The sequence below is a fragment of the Lacerta agilis genome, chromosome 5 (assembly GCF_009819535.1).
Source record: "Lacerta agilis isolate rLacAgi1 chromosome 5, rLacAgi1.pri, whole genome shotgun sequence".
Classification (NCBI taxonomy): domain Eukaryota; kingdom Metazoa; phylum Chordata; class Lepidosauria; order Squamata; family Lacertidae; genus Lacerta; species Lacerta agilis.
This window is the reverse complement of record NC_046316.1, coordinates 16,508,454-16,531,114: the sequence shown is the minus strand read 5'-3', so window position 1 is coordinate 16,531,114 and position 22,661 is coordinate 16,508,454. Positions and strand designations below refer to the sequence as shown.

Genomic DNA, 22,661 nt, shown 5'->3' with positions numbered 1-22,661 from the left:
CTGAAGGTACTTCTGGATACTTTGTTATCACTTGAGGCTCAGGAGACCTCAGTGGCGCAGAGTGCTTTTCAACAGTTTCAGCTGGTGGCCCAGCGACACCCCTCTCTGGACAGGGATAGCCTAACTTCTGTTGTCTATGCTCTGGTAACCTCTAGGTTAGAGTACTGCAGTGTGTTATAAGTAGGGCTGCCTCTGAAGACAGTTTGGGAACTTCAGCTGGTGCAGAATTTGGTGGCTCGCCCTGGCAAGATGGTTTGAGCATATTACACCAATCCTGGCCCAACAACAATGGCTGCCCATTAGTTTCCAGGCCCAATTCAAAGTGTTGGTTTTGACCTATAAAGCCTTAAACAGCTCAGAACTGCAATACCTCAAGGACTGCCTCTTCCCAAATGAACCAACCCAGACATTGAAAATGAGCAAGAAAGAATATTTTAAAATAGTCACTCCATATATTCTCCCCAGAGCCCAATAAATTGGAGCCACTTGTGCATTTAGTCACAAGGCAAAGCTTCCATTTTAACTGCTTCCATTTTTTCTTGAGAGAGTCCATAAAGAAAAAAAGGCATGCACATATAAATTGGTCCTTTAAACATATGCAACCCAACACTTGGTCATTTTTCAGCAGATGTTTAACTGGTAGGAAGCAATTCTGAACATCTGTCACCAACATACAAGGAAGTTGTTTGAAGACCACGTGAAACTGAGAAAAATTAAAGCACTTCCAATTATGTCACATCCTACGCTGTGTGTTTAGGAGAAAAAGGGAAATAAAAACCAGAATATTGATGCTGAGTCATGCGCTAACCCCCCCCCCCCCATTTTTTAAAAACTAAAATAATACTAATAATCATCATCATGGTGACTTCAAATATGATTGAACTACAATTGAATATGAGGGCAGCATCCATTTTCAACTGGATTTAATAATGGAGAGTTATCCTGAGCAACCAAAGTTATCCAGCATAACACAGACTTTCAAACAGGGCTCAGAAAGACAATGAAAATGTGAATATGAGTTCTAATAACTATACATTAATAGAAACTCGAGGATTTTGGAGGGGCCTTCAAGTCATGTACCCACAGTAGACCTGAAAGAGGCACAGCATGCGGAAAGGAAGTAATCATTCAATTTTCATATATGCCGCTGATACGGAAATTATGGGGGGGGGGGGTCACCTAAGCAAAGTCTCCTCCTGAGTAAACTCATTTGGGGTATGGAGTGATGCCCTTAAGGGGACCCATCTCTGCCATGATCCAGTAGGCGAGAGACCACGTACACAGGGAAATGCCTCAGGAGGTAATCTCTGGGTGTTTCAGGCTAATATCCCTCAACCAGAATCCCATTGTTCTCTCCCAGATAAGTGCTCAAGGTATCCTTGCCAATACTTAACACCCATTCACACTTCTCAGGGCTATCTCCCTGATATTGCTCTGTTTCCCCCATATGCTAATCTTGTCTTTCCTGTTTTTCCTATATGCAAATCATGTATAACCCTTCCCTTTTGTGAGGTAGTGGTGATGTAGTGATGATGTTTTCCAAACTGTATTCTGGGAGATGATAGGAGTTTTAAAAGTTCTTGTAACACTGTTCTGGGTGTGCAGTTTGACTGTAACCTATTGCGCAATAAACCCTGTCTTGTCCTTGCTCCAGTGGCTGGACTTCTTTTATTTAACTCCGCAGAAACCAGTGGGCCTATCCCTAAGGGCCAGGTGGCTGGGCAGTTCCACACCTGGGATTTTTTCCATAACAGTTGGTGCCGAAAGCCGGGACTTGCGGTTCTCCCATGTTGCTGACTGGGGGCCCTGAAATCTTCAGCCGGCACCAGGCCATTTGCCTGGGAAGATCTTTTGGACCCCCGGCCATCTTCAGGGGCGGTAATTTGCAAGTCTCTAAGGAGCCAGCCGGGGAGCAAAGACAAGATCCAGCCGGCTTATTCATTGATCCCGGGATCCCAGCGCAGGACGCGTGAGTATAGGTTTAAGGGAAAAACCCAGTGCACTGGTGGGAGAGGGGTGGTGACTCCTGGCAACGAATTCTCTGCCCTCTTACCTGTTATTACTTCTTGCCTTTCTCTTGGTCCAGACCACAAAGCCTGTGGACCTTTGCTCAACTCGACAGGGGAGTTCTGAGCTCTATTACTTTCTCTCAAATTCTCTGGCCAGCCGCACCGAGACTGGGCCCGAACGTAAGACGGGGAGGACGGCCTAAACAACCACCTCACCGCTGTGGGCACCTTATCGAAAGCAAGGGGTCAGAGTTCCTTTTCATACTTCTGCCTGCCTTATCGGTGTGGAGCCCGAAGAATAAGTCGGGGAGGACGGCCTAAACAACCACCTCCCTGCAAAAGGGTGTCCTGTCGACAGAAGGGGTTGGAAGGACTGTCTTCTATCCAGGGGCCACCCGATCTGGCACCACATTGAGTGGGCGTTCAGTAGGGTGTCCCCCCTTTTCTCAAGTTTGTGACAATAGGTAGGAGGTTGCCAGGAGGGAGAGCTTGGCCTGAGGGGCAGGACAAGGCAGAGTGGTAGATTGCACCCCTGGGAAAAGGAATAAGGAAGAAGAGGTCTGGGGAGGGAACCAGACGGTTGTTGAGGTGTACACGGAAGTTTAGTTGATAGGTTTAGTTGTTAAGTTTTCTTTTACATGTTACATGTTGTCTGTTATGTGTATGTGAGTCTGTTGTGTCTCTGTCATTTTGTTTTCCTTATGTAATTTCAGTGATCTTAAAAGGGCCAGAGAAAACCAGAAACAATTACAAAAATCCAGTCTGAGAGCATGTATGTTAGAGATCTTAAGAGAGTTGTGTTTTAAAACTGGCCATCAGACTGCCCTTCTTAAGTGTGCATAATTTAAAACTGCAAGCTTGCTTCAAATTTTTAGTTTAAAGAAACTATTTGGACCTGATCAACTTAAACATGATATGTTTTAACCCTCGATTAGGAGCCACCCAGAGTGGCTGGGGAGACTCAGCCAGATGGGTGGGATGTAAATAATAACTTATTATTATTATTGAATATAAAACTGAGGTGTGAGCAAATATTTATTATTCAAGAGAGGCTCCAAAAGTGTCTCTCCAAGTGGTAGGAAAATCCCCTGAAGGGGTTTGACTGTGTTCTGAGAGGGGGATTCCCCCCCTTCCTTTTGCAACTAAACAGGAAAGAAATCTGTACCTAATGAGAAATGTTTAGTTGCAACGTAAGTTTATGAGAGCTAGTCTACTATTGTGTTCTAGTCTACTTTGGAATGTGCTGTGAATTTAGCCTAATGTTTCTGCTGCAGACAGCCAAGTTGAGTATAACTGCTCTCGCAAGCTAAACTGCAGCGCCTGTAATTTCATTAAGCCTTAGGTAGGTCTCCCTTTGAGAGAGAAATGTGGTTGCTGTTGTTCTGAGGAATTGTTATGACTATATGCCTATGAAAATATGGTGTTCCTTCTAGGAAAAGTGTTATTAAGGGTAGAAGCTTCCATAGCCAGCAATTGTCTATCTGAGTCCAGTTTTAACTTTGATTTGGTTGGACAGAAGGGTTATTGTAAGGCTCCCAATATCGGTCTGTAAGATCAGCCAGGATTAACTAGCCCTTTTCTTGGAAAATGCCCCTTCAGTTTCTGTCTCTTTCTGGTCCCCAAATCGGAGTTTGCCCAGGTTCTCCTTTTGAGTTTGTCAGCCTTAGAAATTGGCCATAGCTTCTTAAGGGTGCACAGTTAAAAAAAAAAAATGTGTGAGGGCTTGATCAACCCAAAAACATGGCAAATATTGGAATGGGTGGAAGTGGTGTGTAAAGATTTGTTGTTTTAAAGAGACTGTAGAAGGCCATTTCCCCCCCCCCCTCCAAAGAGTAAAAGAGGGTGCAATACACAATTTTCCTGCTGCAGAAGTCTTAAGTTTTACAAGATAAACTGCAGTGTCTGATTTTCATCAGCCTTAAGCCTTAAAACAACAACAACAACAACAACAACAACAACAACAACAACAACAACAACGAGGTAGTACAAAACTTGTGAACCCTGTAATTTAGGGGGTTGGACTGGATGACCTCAGGGTCCTTCTTTCAACTCCCACTTTATAGCTATGTGGAAGGCCATGTGTCTGCAAGCATTGGAGGGTAATTTTTAAATCCTGGTGTGGTGGTGGGTTGAAATTCAGCCCAGCTTTCCGAGTTAAGAGGAGAGTGTTGTGTTTTGTTTTTTTTAAAGGAGTGATTATCTAAGTTTTACCATTTCACCTATTATTTAAGTTTTAAAGTTTAAGCACACACATACAAAATTGACCTTCCCTATAAGAGCCATTTTCCCATACATGAGGGGGGCAGAGAGTTTAGTCTGCCTTGGCTAAAATCACTGAGAATATTTGAATTTTATGAATTCTGACTCTCTGGCCATTTTTACTCATATATAAGGGAGCAGGTATTCTGCTAAATGACCAGAGGGGGTGCACACAAAATAATGATAGCCCACATTTAATAGAGATCTGTACCCCGAAACCTGTAGATAAAGGAGGCATAGCTCCCAATTTATTTTGCCTGGGGTATGAGATGTTTATTTGATACCGTAAACATGATTAATTAGTGCTGAGACTTCATTATTAGGAATTTAATTTGACCAAACTTAGCTAGGTTTGTCTGAATGCTGAAGTTCTAATTATTTAAAGTTTAAGATTTATAAGCCCATTTCCTAAGCAGTGAGAAACAGGAAATGTGTCAGAAAATGTCTTAGGACGAAACCCTAGAAAAATGGATTTAAACTGACCAAACCGAAATTTAATTTGACCAATTTCATTGCTGTTTGGTTAGGGGTGTGAATTGCTAGGTTTCTGTTTAAAAATCCCACCCTGCTCTTTAAAAATCTACTCTTCACGCTTACCTTCCTTTATTCAAGGTAATTTAGCCAATGGATACAATTCTTTCAAATGGTACAATAGGTTTCTAAATCATGAACTCTGTACATGCACAGAGGCTACTGACAAAGTTTAGCCCTGCAGGGAGATTGCTGCAGAAGCCACCTGAAGAACAAGAACAGAATTAAGTATTCGGGCTTTAAAATCCTAACATGCCAAATTCTTTCAATAGGTAAAAATGAGTGCTCTCTCAGGAGCACTATTCTTTCTTTTCTTTTCTTTTCTTTTTTGAAAAAGGGGGGGATTAAGTACTGAACCATTGCAAGTTAGGAGGTTGCCATTCCAAATCTAACATGCAAAATTCTTTCCACAGGTAAATATCCCAGCACTCTAGTTCATCTCTTTAGTAGTTTTTTCCCCTTCTGTTTTGTTTTGTATGTATGTATGCCTATGCATTTTATCCACAGCACATCCTGACAGATTTTCACAGGCAATAATTTTCCTTTTACATCAGGATACTGAGATCCAGGGTGCAGAAAAAAAAATTGCAGTTCTTTCAGAACCTTAAATGCAAATTCTATTTCTGAGTGGGGATGTTAAGGAATGGGGGAGGGGCACCTAAAGGTAAATTGCCGTCTTCTTTTTATTCTACCACTGATTTGCACCTTTGGTCAAATGCTTCCTCTGAAATCCACTCAGGTGATAAGACTATGCAAAACGAAGGTTCTATTGTTCTTTCCCAGTAGGTACTCACTCTTTGCATTTGACTCCAAGCATTCTCTCTTATGTTAATCTGCTATAACCCTTTCCTCTCTTCATAACAAGTTTGAATCCCTGCTAATAATCCCTGCTATGTTAGTTTACTTCCCTATATTTTTAGGCTACAAATAATCTGCTTTTCATTTATTAAATTAGTTCTCCATTATGTCTATGAAATTGATCTAAGCACAACCAAGTATTCTTTTATTGGTGTTATTTTTGCTATTAACATTCTAGCTGATGTTGTCACATAAACAAACATTTTTTTTTGTTTCATTTGGGAACCATTGTTAGAAATTGTGTTTTTTTATCATTTATTTTTGGTTCCTCATAGGTCATTTTTTATTTTGGGGACATGTCATTTGTTGCATCTCCTAAACTTATGGTTGATATTTATTTATTTTTGACTAACTTGGATGGGGTCAGGTACCATCTATAAGTTTGTTTGTTTTTCCTTCATAAAGTTCTTTTTTATCAGATAGCACATTGTTTAATGTGGATCTAATTTTTAATTTTGTTTCCTTTTAATATTTTTACCTTTTGAAAAAAAAGAATCCAAACAAACTAAGTAGGTACTAACAGTAATTATATAGAAATATGATGATAATATTGAAATAATTAAAATGCTTAATGCATCAAGATTTTTTTGTTTGCAGTTTCCCAGGAGGACTCCGGGAGATTTTTTTATTTTTATTTTTTTTTTGCTTTTACTTATTCCCTTGATAACTATGTCCTTAAGCCCCCAAACCCTACCCCTTACAGGATATCCCTTCTACAGACGTTAATGCAGACCCAATGATGGAAAACCCTCAGCCCAATTCCATGTGACCACAAGACTAGCTACCTCCTGCAGCAGCAGCAGCAACAACAGCAACAAGACTTCAGAGTTTTCAGAGTGGCCACAGCAATCTCCTTCCAAAGGACATAAGACTGAGGGGGGTTTGGGGGAATTAACAAAGGGGGGAGTTGAATTGTAAGGACATTTTTCTTTTGACCTCAAGATTCTGTCTCAAAATCACATGAGTTCCTCAAAGACATCCAACTGCTGTGGAATTAATAATTGAATGTTGTGTATAATGTGTTATTATGTAGGAATGCTGAAATGTGTCTGATAGTGTGTTCCTTTTGTGTTTAATTGTTTTGTTTTTATGTTTAATGTATAGTATATTGCATGCATTTTATGTTTCAATAGATCAGGCTATTGCATAGTCATGTATTTAGGTTAGACCAATTTATGACCACATTCCTTGTCTCACATGGTATTCCAACCTTCCCTACACATTTTAGATTGTTTTAGGTCATTTTATCAAGAAGAAACTTCAAGATCAAAACAGAACCCCAGATACATGAAGGTGTTTATGCTTTGATTTAGCAGGAATGGTTCCCTATAGGTTAAATTATTAATTTGGACCACTGCCTTTTTAGAATGGTTTTTCACAGTTTGGTTTGGAAAGTGAGAACCAGGGGCATATGTAAATTCTAATTGGACTTTGTTTGAATTGGACAAAGTGTATCCAAGGTGCCATTGGCTTTTGTCCCCTTAAATAGCAAGAGCGCAGGCCCACCCCTTTGAGAGCAGGACCAAAGCCACAGAGGCCCCACAGTTGGTCAGGGTGCGGCATTTCTCTCCAGGGAGTGTCACACCTAACCACATGGGGTAAAAAGGCTTTAGGTCAAGTCAATGCAAGCCCTTACACCAGGGATGCATGTTGATGGGTGTTGCTGTGGCATCAAGAGACCAGAGGACAGCTAGCTTTGACACCTGGGAACACAACACACACAAAAAAAAGAGAAAAAACAAAACAAACTGCATTTTCAGTCACAGGCGGACCTTTCTGGTAAATAAGCATAAACCACTATTGGAAATGATTCTCCCAAAGTGCTAGAATAGTAATTTAGTAACAAAATGTAGCATATGTTATTTTTACGTAATATCCTATGTCTCGCTAGGTACACTGATACACTTCCAAAGAGCCTTAAGAGGCGTGACATGCAAGTCCCTTTCAGGTTACATACACCCACACCTGGGAGGTTGGATGCCATGATAATATTCAGTGTATATAACATGCAGGACGAAAGGGGGGTGGGAAATATGTCTATCTCTGAACTGTAGTTCAGTGCGGAGAAAGGATTTGCGTTTCCTTCAGAACCTGATGCAAATCTATCTCCGAAGGGGGGAATGATACGGAAATTATGGGGGGGGGGTCACCTAAGCAAAGTCTCCTCCTGAGTAAACTCATTTGGGGTATGGAGTGATGCCCTTAAGGGGACCCATCTCTGCCATGATCCAGTAGGCGAGAGACCACGTACACAGGGAAATGCCTCAGGAGGTAATCTCTGGGTGTTTCAGGCTAATATCCCTCAACCAGAATCCCATTGTTCTCTCCCAGATAAGTGCTCAAGGTATCCTTGCCAATACTTAACACCCATTCACACTTCTCAGGGCTATCTCCCTGATATTGCTCTGTTTCCCCCATATGCTAATCTTGTCTTTCCTGTTTTTCCTATATGCAAATCATGTATAACCCTTCCCTTTTGTGAGGTAGTGGTGATGTAGTGATGATGTTTTCCAAACTGTATTCTGGGAGATGATAGGAGTTTTAAAAGTTCTTGTAACACTGTTCTGGGTGTGCAGTTTGACTGTAACCTATTGCGCAATAAACCCTGTCTTGTCCTTGCTCCAGTGGCTGGACTTCTTTTATTTAACTCCGCAGAAACCAGTGGGCCTATCCCTAAGGGCCAGGTGGCTGGGCAGTTCCACACCTGGGATTTTTTCCATAACACCGCCCGCTACACACACACACACACACACACACACACACACACACAATGACCCACATATCCTATTTCATTTCTACTTCCTTAAGGAGTCTTAAATATTTAACTTGCAGGCTGTCAGGTAAAGATTAGAAGATGTGTGTAAATGATCAGAATGTTAAACACATTATTTTAACATAAAAGTGATGATTTATTTAGTTCTCTTACCTGCTTTCCCCTTTTGAATTAATTGCTGTTGATAACTTTATTAGCTTCACTAGCAGCCCATCAATCCCTCTGGCATGAATTTTACAAAGTGGAAGAAATCTGATATTTTGCAGAGTTCCCTCTCTGCTTAATCCCTTGGCTAGTACACCAGGGCAAATTTACAATGTTATTTAAGCAGAGAACAATGCTTGAAAGCTTAACAATCAGCCCTAGCTAATTTAGGAGGCTTTACAGAAGGTCCCATGAGTAGACTTTTTGTGTAAGGAGAAGATCATAGTGTCCTTTGCATCTTCCCCTTGGGTAAGGGGGGGGGGAACTTACTACCAGTTCCTTAATGAGATAAAGCTGGGGAGTGTGCTACTTATTTATTTATGTGATATTAAAATAGGAATCACAAAAAGCCAAATTAATGTAAATGCTTGTTTAAGATGGCCAGGCCTCTTTAAATCATTTCTCTACTACATTTTTCCATTCTCTCTAGTTTTTGTGGGGTTTATGGCTGCACAATGTAGCTTTCAAGGTACCAGCTAACCTCACAAGGGCCCCATAGCTTACATACTTTCCTATAAAGAGGTATCTGTATCTAGAATTGCACCCAAAGTGCCAGAAAAAGAGCACTGAAACTATTTAAACCACCTTGGAAACACATGTGATGAAAATTTTACACACACAAATATCCTTTTCTTTATACAACATTTACAAATGCTAAATACATTTCATGTACATGAGCCACAAGTGCTCCCTATTCTGATCATTGCAATTATTATTATTTGCTCAGATGAGCCAGTACATATTCATTATGTATGAACAAACATTCCTGTTTTTCAAAATTCCTAGCTCCACCCCCCACCCCCCTGGGATCTGGCTTTAAAATCTGTAGTCATCTTTTCCTTTCTTGCCATGAAAGGATTATAACTGATCAGTGTAAGCTCAGCATTTTGAGTCTGAAAGCATCACTTTGGTTATGTCCATCATACTGCTTTGTCATCATTCTGGCTTATCCGCAACACTAACTTGCATATTCTTTCTGATGGTTGAGCCCTAGCTAAATAAAACAGCACATTTCCAGACCCACCGCCACCCCAAAAACCCCTCTTTCAGGACTTGATAATTTGAAAAGATTCCAAAACCATGTTGCTATAGTCCTCGAGTGAGTGCACACTGAAAATGGGACGTATGTCAGAAAAGTTAGGGATTTATCATAACAGGTTAGGATAATAAGTGAAATACAACAATCCATTTAACGAAGAAAAAATAGTCACATTGAATAGAAAAACTGGAAGTTCTTCCATAATCCAGTGCTTTTTTCTTTCTTTCTAAAAAAATGTTTAGTGGTGCTCTCATTTTCCTACTCATATTGAAATACTGCCACTCAATGAGGCCAAACATAGATTCACAACATGTTTAAGGGTATGTGTACCCCTGCGCCCCCCCAAAAGCACTGCCATAATCTATCAGTCTGGCTCCCCAAGATTATCAGAGCTCCTTCTCTAGGTTCCCCTGACTAAGAGCATGTGGTTACAAGGAAAAGGGACTTTTTGGTGGTGACATCTGTTGTATGGAATGCACTTCCCATATAGGTTCACCTGGTGCCCAAAATATGGTAGCATATATTTGGGTAGCATTTTTAAAACTTCTGGTTTAAGAATTATTTTATCCTTCTGCATTTTGGCTGGCTTTTAGAAACGTTTATCCACATTGTTTAAAAAGAACAAAAAAGTGTTTTTTTTATTTTAAAAAATTATACACAATATGTACAGCAATAAAACTGCTAGCACATTTGCAAGCAAAGCAGGGTTTCACATTGGATGGGGGGCTGTGTGTTGAGATTCCTGCACTGCAGCGGGTTGGACTAGATGACCCTCACAATCCCAACTCTCCGATTCTATTAATAGGTGGTATATAAGTGTAATAAATAAATAAAATGTAAATAATGATGATAAAGTTATCAGGCCAGTGAAGGAGCCTCTGCTATTTCACAGTCATACAGGAGACCCTAGATAGTAGGTGGTTTTCAGCAATAGGGCAAGGCCCTACATAACCCCCACCAATTCAGCAAAAAACTGGATTTGACAGGATGATACATAGCACTATGGAAGCAGTCGAGTTTTCATGAGTACTTAACTGTTTGGAGAAAGTTACATTTTGGATTGCTGTATTACAGAGAACACCCAGTTGTCTTTTAAAAAAAATATCCTTTTCACATTGCGGTCTTGTATTTCAAGGCCATGAGGTTGGTTCAATATTTCCCAGCGGGAGACAACTACCATTACAAATTCCCAACAATTTACATCTACAGATCTCATTTTAGACCAGCAGCAAATCATTTTTTCACACTGGGATCCTAGAAGCTGCTATTTTTTTTTTGTCTTAATGAAATTGCTTTTGCAGTAAGCACATCAAATAATATGATTTGTTAGGGTTCCCCCTCCATGATGGGAAAGCCATGATGTTTGAAGCGAATAAGACAAATTTGATTTAGGAGAGCTCATCATACAGGAAACCAACTGTCCCACTTTTTACTCAGACATTCAATATTCAGAATAACATCCCCAGGGAAGAACCTGGTATGCTGAAGCCTCTCCAAAATGAAGTCTGAAATGAATGAAAATAGGTTCTTATACATTTTCATTGCACGAGGACTGGTTTGGCTTGTGTTAGATCAACTGGTTCTTTCACAAAGGGTCTTAGATTAACTGATGGAAATTAACGGAGATGACTTGAAAATATGTTCTTTCCGACTTGGGGAAAAATTCCCCAAGAAACATGTCTTCCCTTATGTGAAATTACTGGTAGCTGTGATGAAAGGAAAGGAAGAATAATAAAGAAACCAAGTGATTTTTGTGTGTGCAAAAAAATTGGACTGGTATATTGTACTTCTTTGTCCCATTTAAGAGATATAGTGGACTTATTTGTCAGTGGTGTTGAGAAGTGCCTTCTAAGTTTTATTAAAATGGTTACCATTTCCCCCCACACTAGTATTGCTATTTTTACTTTTGGATGCATATGCATTAGCTCCATGACCTCTTCAATCAATCTAGGCTCAAGCTATTTCCTTGTAATTTTTGTTGTTGTTGAAGTCCAAGTTCCTTCCACAGACCACCATTCGTTTCATCCTATTTCTCCTCCCTAGGCTTTCTAAGGAGAATTAGTACTCATTTTCCCATCATGCATGAGAGAATATGGAAGATGCAGCTCATTATAACAGGACAGAGGGAGTTACACTGAATTTCCCTTCCACCAAATTCTTGCAAGCAAAGATTTTGCAGCTGATCATTTCAATCTACCTCCTTGACCTGTCCATGTTCTCTGTCCAATAAGGTGCCCTCAGTCAGTCTTCCTTCTCGGACCCTTCCTTATTACACATCTCCTTCTCTAGCCTTATGCCTGCCCCAACCCTTACTAACCCTCACAGAGTCATTGCAGGGATTAACTGAGGAGGGGTATGGACGATCTACTACTCCTTGGAGAAAAGGATGGGATATCAATGCAGTAAATAAGCTCTTCTGCTTCAGAAAACTAAAGGGGCAAACCAGATGGAAATGTCGGTCGCCAACCTGGCATCCTGTGATCACCATGTGGGTCACAAAAAGCCTGGCGAATTTTGAACACTGCTTATAGATGTTATAACTCTGCTGATATGAATACCCTCACAATAATTAGAGCCATCAAATCTCTCTAGGCATAATTAGTTGCTAACCAGGGAAATATTACCAATTTACTGAAGTGAAAGAAATCCCCTTACCCCTGCCCCAGTGGTGATTAGTCTCCATAATACCTCACACCTGGTTGTGTAAAAACAAACAATTGCTTGCATTAGGTAATTTCCTACAAGCAGAAAGTAAGAGGGGCAAGCAGGTTGAGTGACCTAGCCAAGGAGACACGTTGTAGGTTAAAAGGAAAAAGGAGGAAAGGAACTCGATACTTATTGGCTTATCATACATTAGGACTCTATGCTTCTGACCACAATCATTCTTCCAAAAGACATTTATCCTGTTTAAAGCCAATGACAAAACTGAAATTGACTCTTTTAGCTTGAAGTGATTCCACACACAGCACTGACCCAGGATTTCAAACATGGAAAATTTCAACAAAGAGGCAAGCTCATACTATGGAATTCAGATCTTGAATCAGACAAAGCCAGAGAACCTTAGTTTTAAAATCAATCAGTGTCACATTTGGCATTTCTGTTAGGAAATTGTTGGTTGTTTCATCTCATCCTCTGTCTGAATCCCGCCTTCAGGGTGTATATGCCCTCCCTTTTTACTGCCAGCATGTCATTCTCAGCATATTAAATTGAGACTTCTTAGAAAATTAACACACAAAACCAAAACACAAAACCCACACTTAGTCCACCACAAACGTAAGATTCTTCTTTCTTTAAGCCACATCCCCAGACACACTCCAAATAACTTAGGAAACAAACAGCTTCAGCAACCAAGTTGTGTTAGATTTTTAAAAGTTTACTTCCACTAAATATTACAGAAAACTATTCAAAACTCTGAAGGGCAAGGAGCAATCTTGACAATTTACAGAACAACGGCCAAATTGAACACTGCCCCTTCCTGGATTGTCCCACTGCAGACTGCAGGTAGAGCTTCATACATTTGGACAAAACCAAAAGCACTGCAGATGGAAATTTAGCATACTGAAGAGGCAGCTAAAATTCTTTTTTTCCTGACATGGTTGCAGCATGGTGAACCAGTCAAAGATGCAATACGTTCCACCTAAAGTGATACAGGTACGATATGATTCTTGTGACTGTACCACAAGACACATCCTTTGTAACACTACCTAATCATATACATTCAAAACTATTAAATGGTATTTTTTAAACAAAGCTGACAATCACAATGAATCCTCAGCGGCACTCCCCTCTCACTATATTAAAATAAATAAAGTTACTCTGACTCTATCAAGGTTGAAATTTGGCTGACGTCTGAAGTGAGCTGAAGGAAAGAACAGAACTTCCATTTCTGCTATCAAACATCTCACATTGAGCCCCCTATCCAGGTGGTCTAAGATTAATTTGCTTCAGTATCTGCAAAGGTACTTTCTCCTGAACATTCCTGCCCTGGAGCTGCTCCTTCCACCTCCCCTCTCCCTTTCATCTGCCTGCAGAGATATCGAACAGTGTCTCTCACTGACAAAAGCTTTCGTGTGTGTGATCTCATCCTGCACTCAGTCCCCTTGCCTGGCCCCTGCTTGCCCTTCTGCCAAGAGCAAAGCAGCACCAGGAGGAATGAACAAACGGACCACAGCACACCATTAAATTATTCTGTAAAACATTTAAGTACAGCAGGTTTATTTCCTTCTTTTAGCCCCCGCCCCATCCCAAATAAGTGCCAAAAGGAATATATCTATTTTTGCTGAGACAGGTCCTTTGAAAGCAATGTATCACCTTCTGTTGTTTAAATACAGAGGAGGCGGCCAATGCTCCTCTTCCTTGAGCCTCTAGCACAAGGGTGGCCAATACTGTGTACTCCAGGTGTTTTAGACTACATTCCTGACCACTAGCCGTGCTGTGGTCCACCTGATGAGAGCTGGAGTCCAATAACATCTGGTGGGTACCATGACTCTCCTCTAACGACCTGAATAAGCATCTCTGGATGGAAAGAGCAACAGAGGAAACCTACTTTGGGGAGAATGCATGAACTTCATATTACTGCCTTACACAGGAAATACAATACAATACAAAGGATATGCATGTGACTTTTGCTTTTATTGCCATTATCTCTGAATATGTACTCTCAGCACTGGGCTTTGGCACCTGAACATGCACCGAGCTAAAGTGTAAGTACTAGAAAGCCTTGATCTGGTAGCTACATGAAGAATGGGGATTTCCTGAAGGAAGGGCCAATTCAAAGGCATAGTCAATTGGAGGCCAAGGTCTGATGCAAAGAAACTGTTAGAGGGAGGGGCAGGAAGACCGATAAGAAAACTGACATACTTCCAGCTTTCAAAGGAAGTTGGTATACTTGGATATACAGAGGGTCTAGGCAGGCTGACAGGCAGAAGGCAAGCAGCAATAATAATGGATATTGCCTAGGCAAAGATACATGTCTGTCCTGGAGGAATTTGTAACATTGTGAGAAGGCACCAATGAGCTATAGGGTGGTGGGGAATGGAGTCATGCCAGGATCCAGAAAGACAGTACTGTCCCTACTTCTTCCATTATGCAGTCTCAAATGGCTCAATGAAAGAGGGAGGCAGCATAGAGACAAACAGTGTAGAGGCCTGCAGTGCGGAAGCAAACAAGCTCATGACCTACCTGCTGTGCCGTAACAAGCCAATGCCACTCACTAACAATTGTTTCAGGACCAAATGTCATGTGTATTTAGAAGAAGCTGTGTTTCATTTGCCTTCAAGGTGGGAAATGCTGCATCTGACCTCCTGCCAAGAGATAGGAGCAAGTCCAGCATAGAACTTGGGCTCTGCAGTGACTAAGAGGCCAATGTTGAAATGGGAAATCAACAAATACATTAAGTGGCCTTTGGCACATAATAGTCTTTCAGTCTCACTTTGTTCCCCCATCTGCAATATGGAGGGTGATCATAATACAATTCTACCTTAAATGCACTATATGATGTGCTTCATAGGTGCTGAGTGTGTGGGGCTGTGGGTGTTCCAGCCCCCACAACATTCCCCATGAAGGGGCAGGGCACCCACATTTTTTTTTTGTGCCACCGCTTGTTTGTGCCCGGCGTCAGCATGGGCTCCTGTTGAGCACGCCCCTGAGGGAGCCCACTGCGCCCAGCCCAGCACACTGCCCAGCTTCGGAGAGGGGCAGCCAACTCCAGAAGACCCAATGGGAAGGCCCGACGATGTGCTTTGAATACTCCAAAACACTAAGCACTATACTAAGCACTATTCTTGTTAATGAAGGAGGAAATGCCAATGCTACATTGACCAAGTAGCAGATAATAGGGTGTAACATGGGCACAACCTTATTATATCCTTATTTCAGGATTGCACTCTAATTTTTGAATACTTGTTCACACCACTTGACTCCTGCCCTTAGTGTTCTTAAAAAACAATTCAAATTAACCACAGGGAAAACTGGGGATTAGCTAGGCTAAACAAACCATCACTTTAAAATCCAGGTTAGCAGCACAGATGACCCCAAAAGGAATTATTTCTTTACCAAAATAAGAAGAACAAAGAGCTCTGAAATGTGGAGACCATTAAGCTAATGTCCTCTTCTAAAAAAGATCATAACTACATTAACATGTGTTTTCTCTTTGAAATCTGAGATAAAACACTTTTCAACATGGCACTCATTGGAGTTGATCATATAGGCACCGAAGTCTGTAAATACTTGCAAATGAAAAGCAAACACTGCGATATTGTTAAGAAGATAAGAGAGCACTGGTCAAAACACAATACCTGGATGTGTCATTTTGGACGGGCATCTGGGAATGCCCCCAAGCACAAAGATATTTGTCCCAGATGAAAAGGGCAGATTTTGATTAACAACAAGTAACTTTGATCGTAAGAGTAGCTGACTTCCTAGGATCCCATAAATGTCAGAAAAGGATCCAAAGTAGTTCAGGAGAATCACTTCAGGTGTAGTGTAGTGGCCGAGACCTTGAATTTGCCAGTTCAAATCTTACCTCTATCCTGAACTTGCTGGGTAGCTGTACCCATCCCATCATCTGAAATACAGGCATTATAACAATAACCTGCCTATACAGCTGCAAGGACCATGAACGCAAATTGTTCAAGGATTGCAAATGAAAACACATTCTACAGTTAAAGCCTGACATGACTAAAATAAAAAACGGCAAGTTAAGCAACTACCAAGTCATTAACTTATAGAAAGTTGCAAAGTGGAAAGGGATTTGAATGATCGGGCGCAATTTCCCACCAATTCTGTTGAATTAATTTCACTCCGATAAACATGGAGATTAATTCAAATCCAGCTCCATTATTGTACAAACTCTTGGAAGCTATTTGTTGCCAATGGCAAATTAAATTTTGTCATGGCTGTGACATTTTCCTCATGCCAGTTACTTTTAAAACATTACTCTATTAGAAAAGCTGGATATGATCTATTTAGAAGATAAGGAAGTTGATCGCCATTGTGCAATGATGTTCTTTGAAGGCCCATCATGCTAATATACAGAGCTATTTGTAACAGTTCACACACAACAAGCTCCCTGCGGAGGTAATGCTTTCTGAACTGGCAGCATAGAAGTAGCACAAAATGTCAACTCTTAAAAGTGACTGGTTCAAATAACAAGATTTCAGCTCACCAAAACAAGCACACTATTGCTGCTGTATCAGTGACATAAAGTAAAAATGTCTGAGGTCTTGTCTTCTTAGAAAGGCAGGTACTGGGAAGTGCAGCTGGAAGTTTGGTGTCAAAATTTATCCTGATTTTTCTCTATTTAGCCTTGACTGCATCCACGTGAAAGTATCTCTCTTTACAACCACAGAGCCACAAATCTAGCTAATGTATCTATATTTCTTTCTGGCAACAAAGATGCTAATTGAACTCACAACCATTTCATAAGCACCGGGGGAAAAGGCAGAGAAAAGCCATACACCCTAGTTTATTTTCCCTTATTGGTGTGAGAAATAGAAAAAAAAGACACCACGTGGCAGGGTCTTAAACACTAAAACATTAGTCTTTTAGCTGATGGTCGGGCTCCACAAATGGGTCACAGCTATTTTTAAAATGCAGGTCTTGTAACTTTCCTGTATGATCCACAGTGCAAAAACTTGATACCATCACTCCATAGAATAGCCCACTAGGAAATTTGTTAACAGCCAGATTTAAAGGAAAACCAATCATCTCTGAAGATTCTGTCCAGAGAGCTCAGTGCAGCCTTTCTCAACTTTGAGTCCTAAGATGTACTGATATTCAACTGTCAGGGAACTGCCACCTGGCCCGCTGAGGGGAACAGAGGGTCTGTTAGCATACAGAGAGCTCCGAAGCCTTTTGAGCAGCAGCACCTCTTCCAGCACGAAGAGCAGCCACACCTCCAGTGGGGAGGGAGGGGAAGGGGCCAGCAGGGAGAGGAGGGCTCGGGGATGCTGCTGAGAGCCCCAGCACCTCACCTCGTCCGGCTGGTCAGGAGGGAATCGCACCATTTCCAGCGCCCCAATTGCACAGAGGAGTGAAACGCAAGGAGGGCAGGAGGAGATTTGGGGTGCCGAAGCTCTTATTGCTGGGGAAGGAGCTGGAAAGGGCCACTCCCGGATTCTTCCAGCGACTGACACAGACATGCTTTTTGTAGCTCTACACTGTAAATAGTTTGCACAATAAAGCTGCCAAAAGACTATGTGGGTTCCTGCTTCGTTACTCGTAAGCACCATCACGCGAACCTTACAGCAACTTTCACAACACATGCATGTTAACTGCAATAGGTTTAATTGTGCATCATGTTCCCCATTCCATTTGTATTGTTGTGCAGTACAAAGTAGCATTGTTGCAAATCATTTCTGTAGTTGGCTTAACTGATAATCATATCATGTATCCACTTGTAGCAGCTTTTTTCATTGATTGGATGATAATGCTTTTAAACTTGCAGTGGATACTTATTTGGAGCAGGAAATCATGTTTGCAACATCCCTCCTCTTCAGCTTTATAAGTGAATGCAGTGGAAATGTCAAAGAACTGCCAAAAATGTCTGTCTGTCCAGTACACACATGCACACCCAGACAACACTTCTCTGCAGCTGGTGTGGCAAATAAATGATATAGCCTGAGGAATACAGAAAGGGAATGAATGTCAGGGATCCTGTTTCAGTACTTCATACTAGTAATGCTAAACTATATGGCAGAAGCCTATCCATTTCCTACAGCTGAGCAAAGTGTGTCAAGATTCTCTCTGTCAACAGGCAACTGCTAGAAAGAAAAATGGATTTTCTTACCAGCTGATTTTGGCGTGAACTTGTCTCTGTTGGCTGCACAAACGGCCAGCAGCCTGTATCCAAGGTCCAGGTCAAAGCCCTGCTGTGCTGCCACTCTGCTAACAACCTGGGAAGAAGGAAGAGAGGGAATCATTCACTGAGAGTTACTGCACAGCTGTAGCAAGCTAGCCAATGTGTTTGCAGCATCACCCGCAACATAAAGAACAGTACCAAGGAGGTTTGTTGCTCTGTCTTTTTTTAAAGTCACTGTGGTTTTCATAGCGCTTTTATGACGCAAGACGTGCATTAATTTCTTTCTCATTTAGCCACATTGCAAGAACCCTGTAAAACAGGCCACTACAATTCCTATTTACAATCTGCAGGACAGAAGTGGAGAGTGTGAGAGCTGGCACAGCGTCATCCAGATTGCCCAGGAATGAACACGAACTTAAACTTGAGTCCAAGCCGATAACACATCTATCGAGAGCCAGTGTGGTATAGTGGTTAAGAGTGGTAGACTCGTAATCTGGTGAACCGGGTTCGCGTCTCCGCTCCTCCGCATGCAGCTGCTGGGTGACCATGGGCTAGTCACATTTCTTTGAAGTCTCTCAGCCCAACTCACCTCACAGAGTGGTTGTTGTTGGGGGAGGAAGGGAAAGGAGAATGTTAGCCGCTTTGAGACTCCTTCGGGTAGTGATAAAGCGGGATATCAAATCCAAACTCTTCTTCTCTTCTATCCACTGGAACACACCATCTCCCACAACTTTACCAGCAGAGCATACATTGAATCTGAGAGGCATCATTTTGACTTTTTGCCATGAGAGAAAGACTCTTTAAACATAAAAATAAACTACCAAGATTTAAATGTAAGCAAGTTCTTAAAGGGGATTTTAATGGAGACAGCTGTTTCATGTTTCACTGTATCTGAGACTTGGCTTGAGATCTTAACTACCAGACTGCACCTTAACTACCAGAATTGCCCTGCTTATATATACACATTTGTCTCATCATTATCAGGATGGGAAGGAAGCTGCGGGGAAGACACAGCAGATTCAGGAAGATCTTAGGTACAGGTAAGCTTGGCATTATGCCAGGTCACATGCTACTTTCTATCCAGGGAGAAGAATGGGCCTCTGATGCTGCACAGAGATATGCTTGTACAGGGTGAGACCTTTAAAAGAGGCCCCGTGGATACAGAGTACACATGTTCCATGGGGCCTCTTTTAAAAGACTCACCCTGTACAAGCAGGGACTATTATTCCCATGGCATTGGACCCTATAAAAACTATCAAATGTGCTCTTCAGAAACTCAGTTATTGTATTTAGAACAAAACATGCCAATGCAGCACAATGAAAACAAGGGAAACACATTTGATTTATTTTAACCACTTATCAAAATAATGGCTTTACAATGAAGACTACAGCTTTTATGTGACCTTTGGCCATGTCCTCCAACTCACAGCTGTGATCAGATCAGCAGAATCTCCAGAATCTAAAAGCAGCCTCAGTTCATACACACTATATCATATGTGTATTATTTCTGAGTTGCCCCAACATTCCTTTAAAACAGAAGTTAAAGACGAACAGTAAGACATTTAGTGGCATTATTTTTCTTTTCTTTTATACCAACATTTATTTCCAGCTACACCCTATTCAAAAGAGCTTACAATTCAAGAAATAAATTGTTTTTGTCACCTCTGCTTCAATACGAAAGACCTTTGATGAATTAAAGAGGGCACTCATTAGTGTGCAATTATCTGTGTCCAACACTAGCTTGCCATAAAACAATGATAGAGAAGAGAATGGGAAACCAAGATATGTGATAACCTATAAATGGTAATGAAATTTTCCTATTCTATGTTAACTAGTCAGCACAATTGCATGATTCTTATTAATCTGAACTGCCCTCCAGTACGCACTTTTCCTAATTAACAATAAAGATTCACAACATGAATAACACTGAGATTGGTGGATGGCTAGTTCATTGCTGTTGCAATTTGAAAACTAAAAGCTAAACATCTGCAGAGGAAGCTGATGTATAGAAATAATTCCAGATACCTCTGAAGAAGTGCGCATGCACACGAAAGCTCATACCAATAACAAACTTAGTTGGTCTCTAAGGTGCTACTGGAAGGAATTTTTATTTATTTTGTTTCAACTTGGATTAAGAACGCTGCAAACCCGGAAGTAGGTGTTTTGGTTTGTGAACTTTGCCTTGGAATAAGAACACGTTTCGCTTCCTGCTGAGTGTGTTCCATTTGTAAATTGAGTCCCCCGCTGCTATGGGAAAGCACACCTTGGCTTAAGAACGCTTTGGTTTAAGAACGGACTTCCAGAACGGATTATGCTCGTAAACCAAGGTACCACTGTAATGCTGAATTCAGCCTTCCTAGTTACATTCACAGAAACGTTTCTTGGAAGATTTTTCAAAGACAAAGGGGGTAATGGGGAAAGTTTACCGGTAAGTCTCTCCACTCTTCCCCCAACTCCTTTTTGCAGCTCTGACATCCTAGAGGAATTAACAATTCCTTGGATGCTTCATTAAAAATAAAGCAGATTTGAACACCAGGAGGTGAGCAGAAAAACATTCATGCCTGAGTTTTCTAAATGAAGAGAATCCTTAAACATCATCACTAAAGCACAAACAAGGGTCTTTTCCCCTGCCCCTATTCTAGCTTGCTGTTTTACAAGCTTGGGCTTCTTTTAGGGATGCAGAAAACATTGTAGTATCACCATCAGTTTGCTTAGAAGATTTATATCAACCTTGAGACGTGTTTCTGGGATATTATACAAAAATATAAATGAACTATGCTAAAACAACATTAAAATGCCAGAGGAGGGGGTGCTTTGCCCAGCACCGAAAGGCAGAACAGGCAAACTTCTCTGGGCCCCACTCTGGAGGCAGAGAGGCACATTGTGGAGAACCACCAAGGACAACTTCAGTATTGTATGTAGGCAAGTTGATAGTGAATCAAAGCTTCCTTCAGGTAAAAATGTGGGGTATAAATATGATGATGATGGCAGACTATAAAAAGGTTTTAAAGGTAGACACTAGCGCTATAAATTACACTCAGAAGCAGACTAGTAGCCAGTGACGTTCTTTATGCAGTGGAGTAATAGGTTCAAAATGATCACTTGCAAGTGGAAAAACAGCAGCTGCTTTCTAAATCGAATGCAGCTTCCAAATAGTCTTCAAAGGCAGCCCCATGGGCAGCCCATTATAGTAGTCAATCTGAGATGTTTCTAGGGCATGGATAACTGTGGTCAGGTTGTCATGACGATCAACCCAACTCCTCTCCACACAAAGCATTATGATGTCACAATGTACTAGTTGCCATAACATAATACATTCCAGCCACCACCCCTTTCTTCTCTGTACTTGCTTTCTCATCTTCTTCAACCAACAAAGCTAGAAGCAGTGTTTACTCCCCTCTCCTACATCCCCAGTAAGTATGTGTATTTATATGATTTTAAATTTCCCCCTCAAAGGGAGACCCACTTTATGACTGTCTACTCTTATTGCTCATCATTTTAAGTGACTCTGGAAACTTTTTTAGGCTGAGGAGTGGGGTAAAATGTTTCATTTTTCTGTCAGTTTTATAGCATGCAGAATAAAAAATATATATTCATGCTTCGGAACAGCAGAGTTTGCTAAGATTCTTGAAGCACTGTGTTGTGTTCACAGGCTAGCAAAAATAAAAATAGTCTGGACTATTGAAAGAAAACCCATTTCTTTCAAAGGGGGCAAGAGTCCCTTTGAATGTAAGAACAGCTTTGCTGGATCATAGTGAGAATCAGGATGCTGGGCAAGATGGTCAGCCAAAGATTAATCTTACCCAGCATCCTGCTTCTCCCTATGGCACCCAGTGAAGGTCTGAAGCCCACAAGCAAGGTCTGAAGCCAATAGTGCTTTTCTGTTGTTTGCCTCCTTCAGGATATTCAGAGATAGACTGCCTCTGAACCTGGAGAAGGAAATATATCTGTCATTGGAGTGCTACATGGAATCTCCAGGTTCAGGGGCAGTCTACCTCTTAATATGTCAAAGTTTGGGAGATTCACAAGAAAAAAGGGTTTAATAAATCTCTCCCTCTCCCCAAGCAGCCCTCAAGTTTCAACATAATTCTCTCTTCTCCTCCACATGTCTCATTATCAACACACGTATATACTGGCATAAGTGATATTCAGTGACAGCCCTACTCAAAGTAGACCTATCAAACTTAA

The 22,661-nt window shown here is 41.2% G+C and overlaps 1 protein-coding gene across 10 annotated transcripts in view; it reads right to left on the bottom strand.

The window, feature by feature from the left end:
* The window catches only part of ZMIZ1 (zinc finger MIZ-type containing 1), a 282,517-nt gene that overhangs the window by 100,486 nt on the left and 159,370 nt on the right, over nucleotides 1-22,661 (bottom strand). For all 10 annotated transcript variants that reach the window (XM_033148712.1, XM_033148716.1, XM_033148715.1 and 7 more), the window contains one exon: nucleotides 18,462-18,567. In XM_033148712.1, the coding sequence (XP_033004603.1) occupies nucleotides 18,462-18,567 (106 nt within the window). The remainder of the gene's footprint in view (nucleotides 1-18,461; nucleotides 18,568-22,661) is intronic.